The 26,221-nt window shown below is 43.7% G+C and overlaps 1 protein-coding gene across 1 annotated transcript in view; it reads left to right on the top strand.

The window, feature by feature from the left end:
* LOC147623233 (CDPK-related kinase 5-like) overlaps positions 1–26,221 on the top strand; it is a 117,244-nt gene that overhangs the window by 36,565 nt on the left and 54,458 nt on the right. Inside the window, exons 3-4 of the mRNA XM_086821320.1 lie at positions 6,286–6,327; positions 6,442–6,550. Coding sequence (XP_086677446.1) covers positions 6,286–6,327; positions 6,442–6,550 — 151 coding nt within the window. The remainder of the gene's footprint in view (positions 1–6,285; positions 6,328–6,441; positions 6,551–26,221) is intronic.

The following is a 26,221-nucleotide window of genomic DNA, read 5'->3' as shown; positions in this document are numbered from 1 at the left end:
GAGTGATACATTCTTAGTGTTTGAGAAGTTTGTTGCTCTTGTTGAGAATCAAACTGGCAAAACACTGAAAGCTTTGCGTTCCGACAATGGTGGAGAGTACATGTCCAAACAGTTTCAGGACTTTTGTGATGCTAAAGGCATCAAGAGGGAGCTCTCTACTCCTTATGATCCTCCACAAAACGGGACAGCAGAGAGGATGAACAGGACCATTCAGGAGAAGGTCCGTTCTATGTTGTCACATGCTGCATTACCTCATAGTTTTTGGGCTGAAGCTGTTATGACAGCCGTTCACCTTATAAACAGGTCACCTAACACGAGGCTTGGTGGGAAAGTGCCAGAGGAAGTATGGACAGGGAAGCCTCCGTCATACAAGCACTTGAGAGTGTTTGGTTGTGTTGCGTACGTGCACATACGCAGGGAAATGCGCACCAAACTTGATCCTAAGTCTCACAAATGCATATTCCTAGGATATGGTGACAGAGGTGAAATGGGGTATAGACTTTGGGATCCCGTAAATAGAAAGATTATACGCAGCAATGATGTCATTTTTGATGAAACATGCATGTATAAGGAGCCTGCAAGGCAACAGGAGCCTGGCAGAGTCATCTTTGATGATGATGGACATCATGGACAACAACAAAGGGCTGTAAATCAGCCATTACGGCAGGAAAACCAGCCCTTAAATGGTGTTGAAAATGGTCCAAATGGACAGCTAGAGATGGCAGAAGATATCCCTATGGATATACCACAGTTAGAGGAGATACCGGGCATGATTTTTCAGCCTTATGGCATGGAACAGGAGCCACCAATGGGTGATATGCAGGCTGGACAGCAACCTGCAAATGATGGTCATTGGGTACGGAGGTCCACAAGACCCTCCAGAGCCCCTGACAGGTTTGTTCTAGGGGTTGACTACTTGATGCTCACTGACTGTGGGGAGCCCTCATGTTATAAGGAGGCTTTACAGAGGGTAGACAAAGCTCTTTGGGAGCGTGCCATGAAGTCAGAGATGGATTCTCTGCACAAAAATGGAACATGGAAGTTGGTGCATTTGCCTGCAGGCAAGAAAGTTTTGCCATGCAAGTGGGTTTATAGGCTCAAAGTTGCACGTGATGCAAAGCCAAGATACAAAGCCAGGCTAGTGGCTAAGGGCTTCAAGCAGGAATATGGTGTGGACTTTGATGAGATCTTCTCTCCAGTGGTCAAAATGACCACACTTAGAGCTGTGTTAGCTTGGGTTGCGCATGATGATCTGGACTTGATTCAGATGGATGTGAAGACTGCTTTTCTTCACGGTGATCTCCATGAGGAGATATATATGCAGCAGCCAGAGGGTTATGCAGTGAGTGGAAAGGATAAGCTTGTATGCAAGCTGAAAAAGAGTCTTTATGGGCTCAAACAGGCACCAAAGGAATGGTATCATAAATTTGATACATTCATGAAATCTCAAAATTTCAGGAGAAGTGACATAGATCACTGCTTATACACCAAGAAAGCTTTGGATGGCAGTCTATTGATCCTCATCTTGTATGTTGATGATATGTTGATTGCCGGGAAATCTCGTAAGGAGATGGATACCTTGAAGCAGAGGCTGCATCAAACCTTTGATATGAAGGATTTGGGTGATGCAAATCACATTTTGGGTATGCGGATACTTCGGGACAGAAATCAGCATGTGTTGTATTTGTCTCAGAAGGAATACATTGGCAAAGTTTTGCAGAGGTTCAATATGGACGGGGGGAAGAAGACTAGTACTCCTTTGCCTCCATATGTGAAACTCAGTGCTATGGACAGTCCACAGTCGGATAGAGACAGGGCTGATATGGCCAAGGTTCCGTATGCTTTAGCTTGTGGCAGTCTCATGTATGCCATGGTTGCTACTAGGCCGGACATTGCATTTGCAGTGGGAGTGGTTTCTAGATACATGGCCAACCCTGGCAAGAAGCATTGGGAAGCAGTGAAAGGTGTCATGAGATACCTGAAGGGCACACAGGATATGTGCATTTGCTTTGGCAAACAGGATGCATTAGTGCATGGTTACACGGATTCGGATTATGCCGGTCATCCAGATAACCGGAAGTCTACTACCGGTTATGTGTTTACATTCACAGGAGGGGCTGTGTCATGGATCTCCAGGATGCAGAAGTGCACAGCCTTATCTACTACAGAGGCCGAGTATATTGCAGCCACAGAGGCTTGCAAGGAGGCATTATGGCTATCTCGGTTAGTGGTTGATTTGGGCTATACAGGGGATATTCCATTGTTGCATTGTGACAGTCAGAGTGCCATCCAGTTGGCAAAGAACCCTGTCTTTCATGCAAAGACGAAGCATGTGGATGTGAAGTATCACTTCATCAAAGAGGTGATAGAGAACAAGCAAATTCAGCTTGTTAAGATTCTTACGGATGACAACCCGGCTGATCTGTTGACAAAGAGTTTGCCTCTGGAGCGGTTTGCTCATTGCAGACACTTGATGGGCATTGGATGAGGCCAGTTTCAGCCTTGATATGGCCTTGTATATTATCATGTACATGCTGATTTTTCTTTTCCTTCATTTAAGGCAACTTTGCCTTTAAGTGGGAGGTTGTTGGGGTAAAGGCACTATGCCCACCCTTATAGTGTGTACAAGCCCATAAGTTATAGTACATAGTACACTTAGTACTTTTAATGTACTAAGTGCACTATGTGTACTAGTGCAATATACATGTGTGATAGGGGAGTCACACACTCACTTGATGAGTTGACTTATCCCCACAACTCTCTCTCTCTCCCCCTTGTTCTCTCTGTGTATGTCTCCCACATGAACTCTAACCTAACCCTAATTCTACTTCTCCCATTCACCAGCAAAACAGATCAAGCCCACGACTGCATACATCCAGTTGGCCAGCATAACAGAGGTCCACGACTGATGTCCAGGCAGTCGGCCAGCTACTGATCCTCCAGCCGCCTCAGGGCTGCCTCCCAAGCCTCAGAAAAATGGAAAATAATAGGGAAAAAATACAGGGAGTGAGGAAAAATGATAAAACACCTGATAAGGGCGGGCACACCCACAACAAAGGCCCTGGTGTATAAATCTAGACAGGAGATGACTTCTAACAGTCTCCTCCACACATGGGGTTGTTTAAATAAAACCTTTGCCCCAAGTATGAACCTTAAACATGTATCTTGCTCACCGACCGCCATGCTCACACTTATGCTGCACAAATTCACAGGGTCATGACGTACCCCCCTCTTGAAAAATGGCAAGCGTCCTCGATTGCATTTTGGTGATAGAGCAAGATATCAAAAGCGGAACCACACTGATAACGAAGGCTTCCCAATACAGTAAGATATCAACCATGTGATCCAACTAAAAGTGAAAAGTACAATATGGCAAGATTAGCGTCCCAATCTCTCTGAGCCATGCATATGTAGCAACATTCACTGCAAACCAATGGTGTAGTAATAGTCCAAGTTGTATACCACTGTGAACCATACATAACCACAACATCCAATGTGACTAGTACACATATATCATAGAAGTCCCATAAGCAGATGTACTGTCAGTTGTCAGTACCTTTGGGTGAGACAAAAGCTGCACCAAGTGGGGGGTAGCACCTCCGCTCCCTTGATACAGACATGCTAGCATCAGGCAATGCTCCAGACTTATGCTCTACTGAACCTGAATGAGCCGTAGCAAGAGTCGGCTCCAACTCAAAGGCATCAAGAAAAAGCTGAATACCTAAGGTGAATCTGCTAAGTCACCCTCCTCCATCCACTTCGCATCCATCGGTGAATAGTTCTTGAACTTCACAAGATAGCGACGGGAAACTTTACCTCGTACCTTTCTTTCCTTATGTGCCAGAATCTGCTCGGGAATAAGAACCTCATCAAGTTCCTCCACTTCCGGCTGAGCGTCATCTGATACATCCTCAGGCACATCCCCATGGAAAGGTCTAAGTAGACTCACATGAAATGCATTGTGAATCCTCCAGTGATCTGGTAGCTTCAAACGATAGGCCACCTCACCGATCTTTTCCAAGACCTGAAAAGGTCCATAATAGCGCATGCTCAACTTAGGGACTAAGCGCTCTTTACCCTTCATCTTTTTGAGCCTAGCTTTCTCAAATCGCAAAAGAACCCAGTCACCCAATGCAAACTCTAATGCACGCTTGTGATGGTTTGTTGCCTTCTTTTGCTTTTGTTGAGTTCTTTGGAGTGCCAACTTAACTCTCCTATAAGCTTCATCCATGTTTTCCACATACTGGTCAGCTTGAAAAATCTTATCCTTTGTGTGCAAAATGGGTGGTACCTTCTTCCCTCCTTTCACAATCTCAAAAGGCGCCTTGCCCGTCGAGGTATGGATGGTGTTGTTATAAACAAACTCCACCAAAGGAAGATACTTTTCCCATTGTTGCTTGTGCTTTGACACATAGCATTTGAGAAGATCTAGCACTGTGGAATTAGCCTCTTTCGACTGTACATTTGTCTATGGATGAAACGATGATGAAAACTTGAGAGTTGTACCCATGTTGTCAAACAACCATCTCCAAAATAAACTCGCCATCTGTGGATCAGGGTCACTAATGATAGACGAAGGCATGCCATGATACTTGAAGATGTTCGCCATGAACAACTTCACCATGTGATCAACTTTGATCTTCTTACACACGGGAATGAAATGATCCTGCTTACTGAACTTGCATATGATAGTCCAAATGCCATCATTCCGTGTTTGTGTCCTTGGAAGATCAAATATAAAATCCATGGCAATGCTCTCCCATGGTCTATCTGGAATAGGTAAAGGCTGAAGTAACCGTGGTGTCTTTTGATGGTCAAACTTCACCTTCTGACATATGATGCATTGCCTCACAAAAGCATCAACATCTCTTCTCAAGGTCGGCCAATAAAAGAAAGCCGCAACTGCCTTTACCGTAGTCTCAATGCGGGTGGGAACAAAGAAGAACTTAACGTGCAAGTGGTTGTCCAGCAAATCAGCCCGCCGTCCTCTTGCTTCTCCTCTTCCTGAACAGTCCACCAATCAGCAACGCAACAGTCCCCCTCTTGCTCACACAACTCCCAAGAACTATCAAGAGCCTAGGGCTATGATACCATGTTAGAATACGCAGCGGAGATGATGACAAAATCTGGAAACACTAGAGCAAGAACAGTGTAGAAAAAACAGCACAAGAGAAGGAGAGAGATAGAGGCGTGTAACTTTGCTCTATATACACAAGAAGATCTCGGAATACAACACAATACAAGATAATGTGGCAAGGGGGCTTTGGGGCCATTTTATATGGCCTCAAAGATGCAGTCGGCCTATTCATAGGCAGCCGACAGGGCCTGAACCTCGATGACCAGCCAAGATCACCAGTCGGCAAGCTGTCCACTGTCGGCTAGTACAGATTTGAGGTCGGGGACCTGAAGATACAGTCAGCGAGCTCATAGGCCCTCCTGCCAACACAGGACTGCCACCCAAGCCACAGAAAAAATAGGAAATGGGGGAAAAATACGGGGGGTGAGGAAAAATGAGAAAACACCTAAAAGGGCGGGCACACCCACAACAGAGGCCCAGGCAAAGTATGCGTGCGATAAATAACATTGTATGCCCTAGAAGAAGCTCCCCAAGATTCTTACTAGTGGATTAATTTCTTTTTTGAACATATTGATCTCATTTAAACCCTAGCCTGTTAGGTAGCTGCAGCCTGACTGACCAGCCTTCGGGCATGCTTTTGAGGGGTTTTTGGGTCCTTCAAAGATGCCCAGAGGCTGTTCACAGCAGTCTACAAAGCTCAACAGCTTTTCCCAAGTTGCCTGCCACGGGCTTGGTCCTGCATTTTTGGTACAAGATCTTGCTGCCCTGTCACCCACACTGTCTTGATATCAGGTTTAGTCTGACCTATATCTGGTGTAAAACCAGGATTGTTGACATACTGCTGCTCAAACATGGCTTCTATTTATGATAAGGGCCTTGTGAACATGGGCGATGAGATGCTTGGTGCAACCTCAAGGTGGGGACGTTGACTTCCAACAATCATATCCCCACTGTATTGCCATCAGGGAGTTGTCTACCATCATGAGGCCCTCCATGACTCGTGCTGCAATTGCATTATGAGGCCCTCCTTGACTCGTGCTGCAATTTTTCACGATAAGAGTCGCTGAAAGGAGGGCACATGAAATGTACACTTTCTGACAAAAAAGATGTTTTTTGATGGTTTTCTTGGACTCTTTTTGTTTAAGCTTGTCGTTTTATCATCCTGTATTTGACTCACATGGTTCCTTACAAGTGTGTACACTTGCCAGACTATGTGAGGGAGGAGAGCTACTCGATCGAATTCTATCAAGGTATAATGACGTGGGGATATTCGCACATGTTGCAAGTCTAGGTGATTTTATTGGAGTTTTTTCTGCATAATGGTACAAAGCTCTGTTGGAATGATGCTTTACTTTCTATGGCAGGGGAGGGAGGTACTCAGAGGAGGATGCCAAAGTGATTGTTGTACAGATTCTGAACATAGTGTCTTTCTGCCATTTACAGGGTGTTGTTCATCGGGACCTCAAGCCAGAGGTTGATTCTGCTACATTTAATTCTTGTTTCAGTGCTAATAATAAAATATAATCATAATTAGACAGCGTTGGTTGGTCAGTTGTGTTTTATAGAAATGTAGTTGGTGGATGTGTGTGTGTTACTTACGCATGTGCGTATTTGATAAAGAAAGAAAGAGTGAAAGAAATGCTAACGTCTTCAAAAGACCCAAAGGGTCTATGAGACCAAAAAGGTGGTACAATGTATCCATGATGATCTGAGCCATGGAAAAGAAAAAAACAGTACAAAAAGCGAAAGTATCCATGTGACGCTACATGGTGACAATGTGGCATCAGAGATACCATCCTCCTCCAGAAGATAACGCAATGCGGCCATAGCATCTCCCCTCTCTGACGAGAGCTCCCCATGTCATTAAAGGAGATCCTGGATCTGCAGCTGCTGGGTGGAGGAATGAGGCGTCTGAGATCTGGGGCATCTGGCTCTCAGAAGGGATCACGTGTGCGTGCACTAGCGACACCCTGTGTACGTGTGGCTAGAGGATCGTGCGTCTGTGTAGGCCCTTGTGGACCTGGCGAGCTGTGATGCTCCTCCTATCGGGACACTATAGATGGTGGTCGTGACCCAAAGAAATTTATGGTAGTCTAGGAGGCATGGCTCCGTCTTTCTAAGTGCTGCCTCATCATGACCTCTCTGACATCGAAGCTCCAATAAATACATGCATAAACATCTCTGGTTCTCATATTGCATGACCCATGAGAGGGAGCTGAATCCGTCCCTGAAGAGACAAAGAGATCTCCCTTGGATCTCATAGTAGGGTGGGCATCTGCACAAATAGTGCTCCTCGTTCTCCACCTAACCCCAGTGGTGCATACTCTGCATATATGTGTATCTCGTGGGATGCCTTGGGTTCTGCCAGACTCAACCCTAAGGCGATGAGAAGATACCCTTAGCTGGTCAATTGCTATTGGCATTTGTAAGTACCTTGGGCCCTCAATGAACCCATCCCCAAAAAGTGGTGCATACTCTGCATATATGTGTATCTCGTGGGATGCCTTGGGTTCTGCCAGACTCAACCCTAAGGTGATGAGAAGATACCCTTAGCTGGCCAATTGCTATTGGCATTTGTAAGTACCTTGGGCCCTCAATGAACCCATCCCCAAAAAGTCAAAAAATTGTATGTCAATCTGAGGTTTCGCAGTGAGAGCTCGTGGGGACACCCATGTCCAACTCGTGTGGAGCCCTAGCAAGTCCAGCCGAACGAGATTGTTGATCCCGTGCCGTGAGAGATCCAAAAAACGGAGAATCCAAGCTGTGCTAGAAGGGAGGAAGGCGGTCCATCTGGAGGCGGTGCCTATTAAACCAGTCAACCACCTGAGAGTACCATGATCTTCCATGCCCATCGATGACTCTCAAGGGCCAATCTCGGAAGATGCTCTTTGTCAAGTGTATATACATGATAAATATAAGTGATGGTCTAATAGACGACATCTATGACCAAAGGGGTGGTTGCTAGGTTGTGAACGTCCTTGGGCACCATCTCGTGAACAAAATGCTCGTCAACACGTAAAATGCACAAGATAACTAAAAGATACATCACTGCACAAGACAAACTGCAAAAGGAAAGCACTGCACAATACACCACCACTAGGGCCGTGACCCCCCCCCCCCCCCCCCCCCCGCCCCCCCCCCCCCACACACACACACACAAACATCTTTTTAATACTGAAGTATATTATTAAGGTATTTAATTTGTGTACAAAGTTCCAAGGGCTTTCTAGCCGGATAATCCAATGCAATGCAAATATGAAGACAAGTTACCCAAACAAAAGTGTGTCGGAGTAGACTGTCGATGCATGATTCGTCGAAAGAGTTAAAGTAGCCTGGCCACTAGTCTCATACACATGGATGAAAGCGAACATGAAACTGTCATTCCGAGATCATGAACGAAGAGGCGTTCTTGTACTAGAGCTTGGCTCACTCCCTCGCAAAGACCGTGGTTTAGGCCTTCCAGGTACGAGTACACAAACATGTACAGGTGCAAGTACACAAACATGTACGAGTATATGATAGCCAATAGCAGGTACTCAAACAGGTACCCTTGGAGCTGATTCACTGCAAGTACAATTGGTACCGTAGGTATAGTGGGATATTCAGCAGGTACCAGTGTGTACAGCCGGTACAAGTAGTACACCGGTACTGCAGCGGGTTTAGCAGATGGCACAGAAGCAAGTACAACAGGTACTTGCAGGGAGTACGGTTCTGGAGCAGAAGTGCACAGCAGGTACATGTATGCACTGAAGGGCAGCCGGTTACAGCACAGCAGTAAGTACGGTTAGGGACAGGAGTCGGGTATAGCAAAGCAACTAGTACAGTTAAGGTACATCAGCTGGTACTGCAGCAAGTACAGGTATGGCTGTCAGTGCAGGTACAAGCAGTCTTACTGTTGGTACAGCAAGACACAGAAAAGTACATCAGTCGGTACAATAGCAGGTATGGTAGTCGGTTCAGGAATAAGCGAGAGTACTTATATGGCAGCAGCATACAGGTCAGCAGGCTTTCCTTTTGAACTTTTGGGGAAGTCGACTTGCATAGAGACACCAAGGTGAGAGAGAGATGATCGCTTTTTTTTTTTTGCCCATATGTGGAAGGAGCCGGTGGGAGTCATAGGAGAGGTTGGTGGAGAGGAGGCTTGTTCGGATCGATTGACCTTGTGCCATGTGGCATAGCCCACCAAGTTTAATGGTGGGCACCTCCATTAAGTGCCCACACATTAAAGTGGGCACAAGGTGGCTTTAAAGGGTGCCCAAAGTTTAGGCTGCCCACACATGGCCCTTGGGCTGCGGGCACAACCTAGTGCAGACTTTAATGAAGTCTGAACGCCCAAAGATTATGAAACCTTTGCCCAATAATTAAAGGGTTCAATAAGATACTTACCACTTGTTTACATGCCACAAACCATGTCAAAATAAAGAGCATTTGCACGGTTCATGGCTCTTCGTGAACTGGACACATGATAGTAGGCAGTCACATGAAAACAAGTCACCTGAAATCAGTTTCAAGAAAGCAGAGATGTGTGCACATGCATTGTGCAATGGATATATCTTGTAACATGCAACTGGATAGATTGTGTAATGCACAGCGAGGCCTTCTTTATACCTTTATGTAGTGAGCATGAAGCAATCCACCTAAATCTTGCATACGTAGGAGGTAGAGCTGAAGAGAGAGAGAGAGAGAGAGAGAGAGAGAGAGAGAGAGAGAGAGAGAGGACACCAGATTGGTCCCAATTTACCCATTGAAGGCCCCTCCCTGCAAGGAGGAGTATTTGCTTATAATTCTTTGGAGAACTGTTACAATGCAGAGAATTTACTGAGAATTGACTGACAGAGACTGCCAAACTCAAGGACGTTGTAGACTGGACATCTGCTGAACCATCAAGTGGTATGAAGCCAACTTTGAAGCCACTACATATAGCCTTATGCACACCCAGATCTGCAGAGGGAGATGCACTACTGAAGGCTGACTACTGAAGCAGACTTCGGGACTGCCTATGGACTGAAGCACTAGGTGCTTGGCTGAGATTTATGCATGCAAAGTCCAAGGTCTTCAAGCATACATATCTGCACTATTTTCTATGACTGAAGAATGAATTATGAGATGAGTTTATGTCATGGAGGAGGGGCTGCTTATATATGCATCTATGTTGCGGTCGGTGGGAATAGACTGTTGTCGATCAGCTATAATTGCTCACGACCTGCTGGTTATAGCATTGAATGCCCGAAAATAGCATCTCAGCTTCACACGTGTGAATAGCTGCTGACCAACTACGGAAGACCTAGCCGACTGTTGTCCTAAGCACATGCAGGGTGCTGACTGGACCTTTAAGGCTTTGTATGCCTCTTAGGTGTGGCCTTTGATGCTCACCAGCCTAGGGTTCCGAGGCTGGCCTAGAGCCTTTTCATCCTTAGGCTAAGCCTCTTCTACATGCTCCTAAAAGGTTGCAAATGCTAGGATGACCTAAATGAATGATTGTTCTCCAAGTGGTTTAAGTGATAGACTCTTGACACCTAAGGCTTGGAAAGACCTACGTAGCTCGTGCCTGACATATCCCAGATTAGGGCTCAGTATGGGGTCACGATTATGACAAATATTCCTAAAAAGGTACTAAGTATCTGTATAAGTATAGCACTGTTGAGCCAGTGTGTCACGCTGCACCTCAATGCATGGTGCATGTGACGTTCCCTCCTCCTTAGCTTGGTGGTAGTTGCATGGTCTCCAAGTGGTTCGCCAATAACTGGGGGTACTCGTAGAAGAAATCCTTGTCTAGCTAAACGGCTTCGTGAGTGCTTCAGTCCTTGAACTTTGTATAGAGCTGTCTGATTCTTCGATGGGAACCATGCTTCCACTTATGGAGGAGAATTTTCTTGGGCTCTATGACTGCTGATTCATTGACCACTTCAGGCTGCTGCTCATTTGGAACCTCTTGTAAGGATAGTCCAACATAGGGCTTTAGCCATGAGATGTGGAAGACGGCATGCTTAGTCCAACTGTCTGGCAATTTCAACTTAATGGAGACATCACTGAGCTTCTTAACAATAGGGAACGGGCCAAAACTTTGGAAAGAGAGCTTGGGACAACGCTTGCCCATTTGTTTTAACTGTTGCTTCATGATGCAGAGAAATACACAATCTCCCTCCCTATAGTTGACATCTCTGCGAGACTTCTTGGCTTGCATGGTGTATGCTTCATGTGCTTTGGTTAGGCGCTCCTTCAGTGGCTCAATGATCTCTGAGAATGTCTCTGTGGTCTTGTTGGCCTCCAATGATGGCGATACGACCCTTGTAAGAAGTGACGAGAAACGGCGACCAAATGGTCCCTGATATGGACTCTTGCCAATGCTAGATGAATGAGTATCTTTGAGGATTGCCTGCACCAATGGAAGATATTGTTTCCACTTTGATTGCTTGTGATGGCAGAATGATTTGAGAACGTTGAAAGCCAGTTGATTGTAAATTTCTATTTGGCCATGTGTATGTGGATGAAAAGCACTAGACAATTGCAATTTAGTTCCAAAGTTATCAAACAATGCTCTCCAAAAATGATCTCAATGATCTTTGAGAATGTCTCTATCATTGACTCAATGATCTCCTAGAATGTTCTTCTTGGCCTCCAATGATGGTGATACCACCCTCGTAAGAAGTGACGAGAAACGACGACCAAATGCTTCCCTCATATGGAGTCCTGCCAATGCTAGATGAATGAGTATCTTTGAGGATTGCTAGCATCAACGGAATATATTGTTTCAACTTTGATTGCTTGTGATGGTAGAATGATTTGAGAATGTTGAAAGCCAATTGATTGTAAATTTCTATTTGGCCATTTGTTTGGGGATGAAAAGCACTAGACAATTGCAATTTAGTCCCAAAGTTATCAAACAATGCTCTCCAGAATGAGACGTAAACTTTTTATCTCTATTTGAAGTAATTGTTCTAGGCAAACCACAAACTGGATACCAAAGACAAATGAACAAGCGGGCAATATCTTCAGCTGTGGTCAGCTGTTTGCATGGAATGAGCATGCAAAATTTGTTGAACCGGTCCACAATGGTCAAATACTGTGTATTCTTGGTTCCTGTAGTGGCTGGAAGAGGACCTACGAAATCCATATTGATGTCTTGAAAAGGTCCCTTAGGAATAGACAAAGGTTGTAGCAATCTGGGGAACCTTCACTTTTTGACAAATTTGACATGCTTGGACATACTGGTAGACGTCCCTTTGCATCTTTGGCCAATAAAAGAATTGCTCTAACTTCTCCAAGTTAGTGTTGATACCTCGATGATCCCCAACAAGACAGTCATGGGCATCATGAAGAAGTGCCTGTCTTTCTCCTTGAGTATGCATAGCTGGTTCTTGTAAAACAACCAACCATCTTGGATGGAGTAGTAAACCGGTTCTGAACTAAGGGCCAAACTGTAGCATCATGACCTGAGGCCTCTCTGTCTTCGGCCATTTGGCTGCTGGAAGATCAGGTGCCCAAAAGGATGCTCCATACATCAATGTTGGAGTGACCAAGGTGTCAAATAGCCACATCTTAGTCCTTGGCTCGTGGAAATGTGCCTGGAAGTACTGTCTCTCCATGAGAGCAAAAGAAGCATACCCTTGCATCAGTCTGGCCTCTACAACATGACTCATCTGAGAAGACAGGTCTTGTAAAAGTGACTCCCAAGTACACATATGAGTGTGCAATCTTGTCACATGCACTCTGCACTGTAGTGCATGGTGACAAGATGGCTCATCATCAATGCTCCATTATACAACAGTAGAACCCTTTAGGATTTGATAATTGTCGTACGCCGTGACTCCATTATAATCCTCAGTCCAGGATATGTTAGGCATGAGCTACGTAGGTCATTCCTTAGCCTTAGAGAGTCAGTCAATGAGTCAAGTCCCTTAACCCACTTGGAGAGAATCATTCATGCATATAGAGTTAGTAGAAGCCTTAGGGTTTGCTTTGGATCATGGTTGCATATTGCATATCATTCATCCCATATGCACGTAGACCACATAGACCATTGTAGAAGCCTTGGTCCAGTATTTTTATCATATTTTTCAGCATTTTTCTCACATTTTTCAAACATTATTACCATTATTCCATTTAGGCAAGTCGTGTAGCAATTTATTGCTACATTCGGCCAGTTTCATAACTAGCCGACCAGCATATAGGGCATATAAATAGCCTTGCTTTGCATCACCCATATCATCTCATGATCATCATCTCGTAAGTGATTCAGTCCACAGAAGCCTGGAGCATAATCGCTTGATCACATAGAAGCATACATCATCAAAACGCACCCAGCATTCAGCCAAGGAAAGAGGTGCATCAGTACCTGGGTAGAATTCAGCAATTTTTATCATCGTTTTGCTACAGCCTTCGGTGAAGGCAAAACACATCATCTGCATTCATTCATAGTGCGTAAGCTCAGCCTAGAACAGTCCCAAAGCAGCCCCTGTCTCAGCCTCAGTTTGCAGCCTCCATTGGAAGAGTGCATTGGCATTGAGATCGGTCATCATTGGTGCTTCTACAGCCGGGTATAGTTCAGCCCGACTCTTGGTCTTTCAAAGGTCTTGTGTTTGGCTTATCTACAGCCCCAAGTCAATCATACATTCATTCTTTTCAAAGATAATAAAGCAAATACTCCTAGCAATAGGAGGGGGCCCTTCACTGGGTAATTTGGGACCCAATAAGAGGTACATCTCTCTCTCTCTCTCTCTCTCTCTCTCTCTCTCTCTCTCTTCGCCCTCTCCCTCTCTTCGCTTCACTGTTTGCCTCTCTCCCGCCTCTCTCTCGCTAATGTCCGGTCCCCACCCGCCCTCTCTCTCTTCACTTCTCTCTCTACACCTTCTCTGCTAATCGCTTCGTCCTCTCTCTTCGCCCCCTTTCCCCACCTGCCCTCTCTCTCTTCGCTTCTCTCTTTGCGCCTTCTCTGCTGTTTGCTTCCCCCCCCCTCTCTCTCTCTCTCTCTCTCTCTCTCTTCGATTCACTATTCGCCTCTCTCTCTCTCTCTCTCTCTCTCTCTCTCTCTCTCTCTCTCTCGCTACTGTCCGGTCCCCACCCGCCCTCTCTCTCTTCGCTTCTCTCTTTGTGAAAACGGAATCATTCTCTAGGATAGCTTGTGGAACACTTGAGAAATTCAACACATAAATTCAACCATGAAAACACATGCTTTGCAGGTTTCAACAAAATCAAATAAATTAAACAAAAACATAACAAACATAATACTTAGCTCCAAGACAAACATGCTGGGTGCAATCTTCCCCTCCCTTGTGCGTGGCCTTCCCCACACAAGAGTATTTTTATTAGCTTCCCATTAAAAATAGGCCATAGCTCCCAAAAATTTACAAAGTGTGCTTTTAGAGAGCACGACACTCTTCCACAACAAAAATAGAGTGTCCCAAAAATTGGGGCTAGGGTAAAGCCTTTAGGCTTTAATAAATTCAACATTATAAATGTATTTTTTTCAATGTATCAAAATGGAAAAATCAACTACTAAGGTTACAAGCTACGTTTGTAAAAATAAATATGATGCGCATAAGAAACATTCTCCTCGACATTATTTATCAATCCTCGTAATCTTCATCACCTGAAAATATAAGCCCAATTAATAATTAAATTAATCCCACAAATATTAGACAGGCACAAACCATCACCAACTCATGACAACCAGGCGTAAGTACTCCAGGAATCACCCTGCCATACAAACCTAACTGAAATAATCATAGACAGCCCTAAGCATACGTCATATACCGCACGTATTAATATTTATAGTGGTGTCACCCACGATATTAACCTAGCCGGCATGACGCAAGAGTAACCTAGGTGTCCCCAAATTACTCAAGAGGGGAAAATAATATTCTTAAAAGAGGACTTAAAATATATTCTCATGACATCCCTCTTGCTTGAGTTTGCAATTGCCCTCAATTGCAGGTTTGCTGGGTTTGAAAAGAACGAAGGATCTCAGGATAAGCTCGGAAAAATTTCTCGGGCATCCATTTCGCATCTTCTTGAGGATGGTTTTTGAATGTCAAAAGATATTTGATGTATTGGTTCCCAATTCTTATTGTTGTCGTCTCTTGATCAATAATAGCATCAGGAACGAAGACTTCTTTCTCTCCTTGAACAAGAGGTGGTTCCTCATAAATTGGGTGAGAAGGAAGTGTTCCTCGAAAGGGTTTCAAGAGATGAATATGAAAAGAGTTGTGGATATTCCAATTAGATGGCAACTCTAGTCTATAGGCCACATCGTTAATCTTTTCAATAATTTTAAATGGTCCATAGTATCTAGGTGCCAGTTTAACTACAGGGAATTTTTTCACACTCTTCAATCGTCTCTTCTCAATTCTCAAAAGTACATAATCACCTTCTCGGAATGAAAAATCTTTACGCTTCCTATTTGCTTGAAATGTATACTTCTCTTGAGCTCTTGCAATACAATCACGCACTTCAGATAAAATGCGATCAAAGTCTCGAGTATATTGGTCAGCAGCTTCAATCTTATGGGAGAGTCTAGTAGTCGGAATAGGCAAAGCTCTACCATAGATAATCTCAAATGGTGCTCGATCAGTAGCAGTATGAGGAGTATTATTATAAGCAAATTGGAGTAGATGTATGTACTTATCCCATGAACTAGGTTGCTGGGAAACATAGGCTCTAAGCATATCCAAGATAGTACTATTCGTGACTTCGGTCTGTCCATTTGATTCAGGATGAAAAGCCGTAGAAAAATCTAACTTAGTGCCTAAGTTTGAGAAAAGAGCAATCCAAAAGTGACTACAAAATTTGAAATCTCTATCAGAAACTATCACTTTGGGTAGACCATGATGAACAAAGATTTGCTTGACAAATATGGTCGCAACTTGCTGAGAAGTCAGTGTCTTTTTACATGGAATGAAATAGGCTTGCTTACTAAATCTGTCTACTATTGTCCAAATCATGTCATGATAATTGGAAGTAGTAGGAAAGCCTGTAATGAAGTCCATAGACACTTGTTCCTATGGTCGGTAGTCAACACACATTCGGAAAGTTCCATTCTTCTTCTTAACAAGAAGGACTGGAGCTCCAAAGGGTGAACTACTAGGTCTAATAAGGTCTCTTTCTAACAAATCCTCGATTTGTTTTTGGATTTCTTTTTGCTCTAAATTGTTGACTCTATAAGGAACTTTACAAGGTGGAGAGTTGCCTGGCAATAAGTCAATACCATGGTCTTCAGGCCTAGACTTAGGTAATCCTGGAGGTAAATCTTTCATAAAACAATCCCTGAATTTGGAGATATAAGGATCAAGTTTTAGACTTTTGGATGTGTTAAACTCAGCGCTAAGCTGGTTAACCCAAACCATATAAGTCTTCTTCCTTTTCCTAAGAGCTCGCTTTGCTTGAGTATGACTCAATAAAGGGCTCGTCTCTCCTTTGACTAAACATTGGAGGAAAATATTTTCATTGTCCTTCCTTACACAAATGCTATGTGTATCATAGTCTATAATAGAGTTGTACATATGTCTCCAAGGCATACCCAATATTACATCTACGCCTTGTAAAGGTGCAACTAAGAAATCCCTTTTTTCTGTTAAGGAATTGATGCTTAAAGTTAAACCTTTCACCTCTTGCATGCAATTATACTTGGTTCCAGTAAATGCAGCTTTAACTCTATAATGTGTAGGTGAAGGTTGAATGTTTAAAGCTCTAATTGCCTTTTCAGAAATAAAGTCATGAGCATAGCAGCCAGGTACGGGACGAGACGTACTATACGACAAAGTATAATACGTGTATAATACGTCATTTTTATCAAGCCAAAATAAAAAACACCATTTTTTTTAATAATAAAAAATGTGTGTGTGTGTGTGTGTGTGTGTGTATATATATATATATATATATATATATATATAATGTATGTACATACATACATACATACATACATACATACATACACACACATATATATATACACACACACACATATATACATATATACATACACACACATACGTACATATACATACATACATACATACATATATATATATATATATGTACGCGTGTGTGTACATACATATATGTACACACACACATGTATATATACACATGTGTATATACAAATATATGTACATATAGACATAGGTGTTAACATGCATATATACATGAAAAACATCAAAAAAGGTTATATATATATATATATATATATACACACACACACACACACGTGTATATACTCATATATGTACACATACATATAGGTGTTAACATGCATATATACATGAAAAGCATTAAAAAAGGTTTTTATTAATGTATGTATTAGAAAAAAAAACATTCAGCAAGTTTTTTATTAATGATAAAAAAACTTGCGTTTTTTAAATAAAAAACGTTTTTTATTATAAAAAACGTTTTTTATTATAAAAAACGTTTTTTATTTAAAAAAAAAAACGTTTTTTACGTTTTTTTTTAAAATTAATTTTTTTTTCACGTTTTTTATCAATTGGACGTTTTTTATTTTAAAAAACGTGCCGTCGCGTCCAATATATAAAAAACGCGTTTTATAGCTGCTATAGTCATGAGTGCTACCATCGTCATGCAAAACAATAACTTCATGCTCATTAATTTTTCCTTTTATTTTGAGTAGCGAATGAGCTTGAGGCTTACCTTCTGCTTCTGAATAGTCAGGGTCAGAGTTACTCTCTTGCTTGAGCGATTCATCTTCATTGTCGTTCCCTTCAAGCATATTGACTCGTGCCGCAGGTGTCGGATTCTTTGCACGTTCTGGGCAATTTAGTGCTATATGTGCTTCTTTATGACATTGAAAACATTTGATTGGAGGACCTTTGGGCTTGCCACCGCTGACTTTCTTGGAATTTGATTCGTCTTTGACCATCTCCTTGCCTTTGTCAAGCCCTGGCTTATGAAAATTTCTTGAAGCATGAAAAGGTTTAGAAAAAGGTTTAGAGTGGTTACTCTTAAATGACTTGGCCTCTCTAGGAAAACAATTTTTGCGTTCGGAATTTGTTGCCAAAGATATAGCTGTAGAAAGTGAATGAGGTCTAAACATATTCACATCGGCCCTAATTGTAGGCTTAAGGCCCGAAATGAATCTCCTCTTTTGGTCCTTCTCATTGACTTTCTCCACAACCTGTTCCTGTAGTAATGTATTCCAAAACTTCTCCACATACTGAGACATGCTTTCTTTTTCAAGTTGATGCAATGTATCCCATTGATGCCTAACTTTAGATTTAAATTGTGAAGGTAAGAAATGCTTTTTCACTAGCCTTTGAAACCTTTTCCATAAATCCGGTTTGTCACGTCCTTGCTTGATGACGCTCCACCATAAAGCTGCGCTATCCACCATGTGATTAGCCGCACATTTGATCTTGTCCTTCCCGGAAAATTTCTCCCTCGAAAAGTAGTCATCCAATTGACTAAGCCATGCCAAAAGGACTCGAGCATCTTTCTTGCCATCATAATTCTGAAATGAAAAAGCTTTACGACTGATTTTAGAATCTTTCCGTGAATTTTGTGCTTGAAGTGTAGCATTGACAGGATGGTGTCGTCTTCGTCATCATAAGATGGTAAAGAGTCACGCTTACACCTTCGACTCGTGAGCTGTCGCTCCAATTCAATTCGCATCTCTCTCTCTTTTACAATTTGTTGTTGTAGAGATTGGAGTTGCTCTTGAATTGAAGGTAAAATAGAAAAATTTGCCATAGTGCTCATGCAAACAATGTAAATAAGTAAAATTGATATTATTTGATGTATGTAAATAAAGCAAATGATTGTACTTATCTCAATTCTCCCGCAATTCGATTTGTGTTGAAACTGAACAAAGACTTTGGTTCAATGGTTGGGTCGAATTCCCTTCGTTTCGCATAAGTCCCGAGCAATTCCGAGTGATTTAGGAGACTTGGGCTAGTCGAAATGCTGAAGAAATAATTTTCTGTACCTTGAACACTGCTCAAACAATTCTGAAAACTTGGTCAAACCTCTGTAATAATTTTTGAGAATTTTCAGAAATTATTTTAAAATTTTCTGGCATTTATTTGGCCTTTTTAAGCCTCTTTGAGCCCTGAAAAATCAATTTTCTGCACCCAAAAATCTGAAAATTGCAATTCTTTGGAATTTCCCTTGAAATAGGAAAATAGGTAGTGTGAAAGCTCCAAAAGTTGATGTGACATGCATTGGGCGTGGGAAAAGTAGAATTGGGTTAAGATGAAGATTTGGCTTAATTGAGATTAAGCAATTAGGAGCTTAATTGATTTTTTTTTGTAATCTTCTTCTCACGTTTTTCGCCCGTGAGGCTGCAAATCGGCGCATCACTTTGCTTGATTTTCTTTATTTTTCATGGCTCAAAATTCACACAGCATGCAGTCCGTCCATTATAGATTACTTCTATCTTGAACCTTTGCAAAAACTGAGCAAATCACATGAGGTTTTTGGCTATGGGGAATCCATCTATACGGTTGGATCTGAAATTCATGAAGCTTTGAGCAAAACCACTTTTTGATGAAGAAGAATGGTTTTGGGAAGAGGTAAGTGGGTTTGAGAAGTAGAGCTAGTTTGAGAATTTGAATTTTTGGTTAAAGACCACAAACCCTTCTTTTGTCCACCGGTTAAAAGCCTGTAACTTTCTTGAGAGTTGTGTTGATGAAGACCTTTCCCACCTTTCCACAAATCTCCTAGCCCAAGCTCTGATACCACTGAAAACGCAATCATTCTCTAGGATAGCTTGTGGAACACTTGAGAAATTCAACACATAAATTCAACCATGAAAACACATGCTTTGCCGGTTTCAACAAAATCAAATAAATTAAACAAAAACATAACAAACATAATACTTAGCTCCAAGACAAACATGCTGGGTGCAATCTTCCCCCCCCTTGTGCGTGGCCTTCCCCACATGAGTATTTTTATTAGCTTCCCATCAAAAATAGGCCATAGCTCCCAAAAATATACAAAGTGTGCTTTTAGAGAGCACGACACTCTTCCACAACAAAAATAGAGTGTCCCAAAAATTGGGGCTAGGGTAAAGCCTTTAGGCTTTAATAAATTCAACATTATAAATGTATTTTTTCCAATGTATCAAAATGGAAAAAATCAACTACTAAGGTTACAAGCTACGCTTGTAAAAATAAATATAATGCGCATAAGAAACATTCTCGTATCAAAATGGAAAAATCAACTACTAAGGTTACAAGCTACGCTTGTAAAAATAAATATGATGCGCATTAGAAACATTCTCCTCGACATTATTTATCAATCCTCGTAATCTTCATCACCTGAAAATATAAGTCCAATTAATAATTAAATTAATTCCACAAATATTAGACAGGCACAAACCATCACCAACTCATGACTACCAGGCGTAAGTACTCCAAGAATCACCCTGCCATACAAACCTAACTGAAATAATCAAAGATGGCCCCAAGCATACGTCATATACAGCACGTATTAATATTTATAGTGGTGTCACCCACGATATTAACCTAGCCGGCATGATGCAAGAGTAACCTAGGCGTCCCCAAATTACTCAAGAGGGGAAAATAATATTCTTAAAGAGGACTTAAAATATATTCTCATGACACTTTGCGCCTTCTCTGCTGTTCGCCTCTCTCTCTCTCTCTCTCTCTCTCTCTCTCTCTCTCTCGCTACTGTCTGGTAGCCCCTGTGTCCCCCTTTTCCCACCCGCCCTGTCTCTCGTCGCTTCTCTCTTTGCGCCTTCTCTGCTGTTGTGGGGCAGGCACGTACTACTCAGGGTATATCTGAGATGGTTCACTCCACTATTGGGGTGAAACAGGGCTGCCCCCTTTCTCCCACCTTATTTGGGATGTATGTGGATGAGGTTTCGGACTATGTAGAGCGGGAGGGTGACAGAGGAGCACAGCTACTAGTAGAGACATGGATTCCGCTATTATTGTATGCTGATGATATTGTGCTGATCTCAGATTCTCCAGAGGAGATGCAACGTCATTTGGATGCATTGCACACGTTTGCACAGGACAGTGGATTGTCTGTTAACCTTGGTAAAACCAAGGTGATGGTGTTTAACACCACAGCACAGTGGGTTAGGAGGTCAGTACCCACCTTTACATATGGTCAGGAGACAGTGGAGTATACAGATGCATATACTTACCTTGGTGTGGTTTTTAGTTGCCCACTATTTTCCTTGAGGAGAGCAGCGGAGACCAGATTGACCAGAGCTTATGCAGCATTGGGGAGACTAGAGAGGATGTGTTCGCAGGTTCAGTTTCAGGAACCTCGAACAAAGCTCTGGCTCTTTGACACTTTGGTTACTTCAGCCATGCTGAATGGAGTGGAGATATGGGGACCCTCAGTGGATTACCATAGCCGAGCTGGTAGCATTGATGGATGGAGATGTATGGAGAGGCCCTTGGTTTCTATGATTTCCCGGATGATTAGGGCCAAGGCCTCCGTACCACATGATGTTATCCGTGCAGAGATGGCTGCCCCTCCATTGGTAGTAGAGGCACTCACTCGATCAGTCTCCTTTATACATAGCACTTGGGCTCTCCCTAGAGACAGATATGCTCGCTTAGCCCTTGGAGTCTTCACGACAGTTGACATCACATGGAGACGAATCATGTTGGTATGCACAGATGACAGCTTGGTTCCAACTGCATGGCTTTAGTATGGACAGGCTACCTCCATTTCAGTACTCCGTGGTGGATGCACCCTCCCTCTCTCTCACACGGGCAGAGATTACCAGACTTATCAGGCAGGACTTGACTCAGCTGGACACTAGGAGGACATGGATACAGCCGACACACGAGCTTGTTCGAAGATGGCTTTCTATAGAGATCATCTTCTCCAGCTCACGGAGGATGGGTTTGTGATTAGACCCAGCTACATGGATACTCATCTTTCTCATGGGGTACAGTGTGCTATTGGTCAGATGCGCACATCCTCACACCAGCTAGAGAGTGAGACTGGCAGATTCAGAGGAGTACCAGCTGAGGCCAGGATTTGTCAGCTGTGCGAGATGGAGCCAGAGACAGAGTTACATTACATATGTCACTGTCCAGTATATTATGAGATACGAACCATACTAGCACGGCATGGGAGACATCCAGTCAGAGTACTCACCATGGAGGACATTGAGGATATCCACCATCGACCGATGAGAGACATCTTTGGGTAGTGATGTGTATGATGCTTACCTTTGTTGCTGGAGTTTTCTTCCCAGATGTTATCCATTAGGAGCTCCTAGTACCTTACTTTTCCTCATAGTTGTTTCAGTTTCAGTTAGTTGTTTAGTTGTTTTTAGCTTTTCTTACACAGACATTGTATCAGATCCACCAATTGTTGTAACCTTTTTGGTCTCATAGGTCATTTTGGCCTTTTGAAGACGTTAATATATCATTTCATTTCATTTCATCTTCTCTCTCTCTCTCTCTCCTGTCTGGTAGCCCTTGTGCCCCCATTTTCCCACCCGCCCTTCCTCAGGCCCCCAAGGCAGCAACATAACTCTCTCTCTCTCTATCTCTCTCTCTCTCCTCCCTGCCTGTGGGAAGGGTTGTAGAGTAATCTCGAGGAATGGCCCCGAGTTTCCAAGAGAAACTCAAGGCCCTCGAGACGGCAATGAAGGCACTAATCAAGGAGAACAAGAAGACATCCGATTCCAACCTCAATGAGGTGGAGAACAAACTACACTGGCACAGCATGGCCCTCGAAGCACGGGTCACGGACCTTGAACAAGAGAACGTAGCACTCAAGGAGGAGGTGAGTGCATTGAAAGTGGATCTAGTAGCCGTCAAGAACACCGAGAAGGAAGAAGGGGAGATCAATGACAACACTCTCACGGCCATCAAAGAAGAGATCTCCAAGGAATCACAAAGGACATGGAGGGAAAACTCTTAGCCAAGCAGTCAGGATGGGTTGAGGTGGTGAAGAAGAACATCCGTAAAGAAGTGAGGGAGGAGACTCAAAGGGAAGAACATCAAATCATTCGCACCACCATTGAGGAGGAGAAGATGAGGCATGCCCGCCGCCTCAACATTCGAGTCACAGGTATAGTCGAGATATCCAACTCCACTCCCGAGAAAGATGGACAGCTTCTATGCATGAAGCTAGGCTACAGGGAAGAGGACCCTCTCCCCTTCACCAAAGCATGGAGAGCCGGGAAAGACTTAACACGCAAGCGTGCCCTCATCCTACAGTTTGAAGGAGAGACGGAGAGGGTCACCTTCATGAGGAAGAGGGTCATACTACGAGGCTTAGAGGGAGCTCCTATTTTCTTGGATGATGATCTCACGAGGATGTAGCTAGAGCATTGGAGAGCTTGCATGCCACGAGTCTTACACGCGAGGAGAGAAGGCAAGAAGGCCTTCTATCGAGATGGTTGGGTCATCATTGATGGCCGGCCCATGGATTAGCGGTTTGGGGCCTATGGGACACAGACCAGGCCACTGACAGAGATACACATGGCAGTATGGTACTGTAATGGTTCACTATTGGTGCAACCTGGACGACTGGAGCATGTTATGGTGGGGAGAGACATCATACTTCTGACAGAGACACATTAGAGCCCAGAGAGAGGGCTACCTCGAGTAGAGGGATTCTAGTGGGAGTCAGCATACAGGAGGACCACATGCCAGGGTACCTCGAGAGGGTCGGGGGGGGTAGCAGTTCTATTCAGATGGGAGCTACACGGGAAATTGAGAGTGGTAGCACAGGATCCAGAGGCCAGATACATGTGGATCAGCTTACAGCTCTCACAGGACAGGGTTATATACATAGCCCTATGTTACTTTCCTCCATCAAGATCCTCCTATGTCATTACAGAGGACATGCCACAGGAGGAGGAGACAGGAGCCTCGCCATACACTTGTCTGTCAGAGGAGATTATGCATTATTCTACACTAGGGAAAGTATTTCTTACGGGTGACTTCAATGCCCACACACAGAGCAGACAGTGTCAGGTGTATGACTATGATGACATGGAGATTCTCCACCCTGTGGATCCAGAGGAGATAGGGGCTAGTCGGGCATCAGAGGACACTGGACCAGACCATAGTTGCTATGAAACGCGTTTCAGACTTTAGCAGACCCGTTTGAAACGTTTCAAACGTCTGGGAGTTTGAAACGCGTTTCAAACTTGGCTTTTTATTTTTGAATGTTATTTAAGACGGGTCATATCAGTCGATTCAGTCGCTTTCCAGAGAGGAAAAAAAACACGCCGTGCATAGTACAGAGGAGAAAGTTGACTGTCCTTCCCCACGCTTGTCTTTGTTCGTGTGATTTCTCCGCCACCCGCCCCCTCGGGACCTGTGCACCGTGCTAGCAAGGTTGGTACTTGTCTGTTTTCATATTTTTGCTTGATTTTTGCACCAATTTCAAAACTTGAAATTTGGGCAACATCCTTCCAGGCTTCCAAAATGCCTCGTGCTAGAGATTCAATGTGGACTCATGTCATTCCCATGGGCAAGTATGGGGGTTCAGGCACTGAAAAATGGAAGTGCAAGTATTGTGATAAGGTCTCAGGTGGATCTGCAAACAGGATAAAGGCTCATTTTTCAGGTCTAAAAGGCAAAGGCATTGGTGCTTGTGATAAAGTGCCCCAGGATATCAAAGCCTCTCTTCTACAATGGAGGAGGGAGCAAGAAGCAGCCATGAAAGGATTTGGAAGCAGCCATGATGACATGCAGGAAGAGGAGGAGGATGTCACCAAAAGAGCTAGAGTGGGTGATGAACAAGAGATGCAGAGTCAAACGGCTGTAGGTTCTACCTCTGCTCCTTGTGCCCACAGGTATTCCTTGCCCAGTAGGCCTTCTTTGAAGAGTGCAAGCATTAAAGCTCGTTTTCAGAAAGGAGCAGTTGCTGAGGCCACCCGTGAATTGACAAGGTTGTTTATTGAGTGTGCTTTGTCATTTCACATTGTGTGCACTCCAAGATGGAAGAAGACCATGAGAGCCATTAGCCGCATTCGGTATGAGTGGGAGGGTCCCAAATATGACTCCTTATGTTGGGGTAAAGGCGTTATGTCCACCCTTATAGTGTGTACAAGCCCATAAGTTATAGTACATAGTACACTTAGTACTTTTAATGTACTAAGTGCACTATGTGTACTAGTGCAATATACATGTGTGATAGGGGAGTCACACACTCATGCCTCATGAGTTGACTTATCCCCACAACTCTCTCTCTCTCTCTCTCTCTCTCTTGTTCTTCTCTGTGTATGTCTCCCACATTAACCTAACCCTAATTCTCCCATCAACTGGTATCAGAGCTTAGTGATCCCTCCCTCTTCCCTCTTCTCCTTGATAGCTGAACGAGCTGCTTGCTTTGCTGCTGTCATACTACAGGGCATCAACACTCGCAGCAAGGCGCCTGGACACATAAATCGTAAAGATACGCAGGCGATAAGAGCATATGGAGTTGGCTGGCCACCTAGGCGAGTGGCGAAGGCAGCAGCCGTAGGCGAACGAAGTCCACAAGTCGGGCGTCAACCGTGCAAACGTGGCGCTGCTGGCGGAGACGGCGAAGTGATCGTTGGCGAACAAATGCCAGCCGTAAAGTAGGCGAAGCTGGAGGCGAGCTCGTAGGCGGGTGTGTACACGCAGGCGGAGAAGGCTGCGTACCAGAACCAAGGCTGTCGAGACCCTTTCAAGCCGAGCTTGTGCGATAGCGATTCCCCTCGTGGGCTCAGCCGGGCTCCAGTGAACCCCTCCTTGGGAGCGCAAGCAGGCTGTTTTTGAACCGGGCTTCGAAATACCCTTCTACGCTTGCTTGCTTCTGGCTTTGTTGCCATAGCTGCGATTGGCTCCATCTTTGAGCTTCTTTGTGATTGCAGAGAGGGAGGGGACCAAGAGCCACGTGTCCCCTGGTGCCTCCACGTGTCCTCTACAGCAGCAGCAGCCAATTATCCACACAATCAGCAGTCAACATCAGAATTGCCCCTCAAATCAGAATTTCCCCTCAAATTCAGCCCAAATTAGAGGTATTTTGCTTCAATTTCGGGAATTTTTATGTCCATTATTTGCAATTGAGCAGGTACAGGTGCCAAATTGCTCAAATTTTGAGCAAAATTGGCAAAATTGGGTGACATTGGTCACAATCAGGATCAATTTGCAGGACATTGGTCACTATCAGGATCAATTTGCAGGAAATTGAATGTTGAAATTTGGGGCTTTTGATGTAATT

The sequence above is a fragment of the Cibotium barometz genome, chromosome 27 (assembly GCF_041138505.1).
Source record: "Cibotium barometz isolate CiBa-2024 chromosome 27, ASM4113850v1, whole genome shotgun sequence".
Taxonomy (NCBI): domain Eukaryota; kingdom Viridiplantae; phylum Streptophyta; class Polypodiopsida; order Cyatheales; family Cibotiaceae; genus Cibotium; species Cibotium barometz.
Note: the sequence above shows the minus strand (reverse complement) of the source record. Positions and strands in the feature narration are given on the sequence as shown.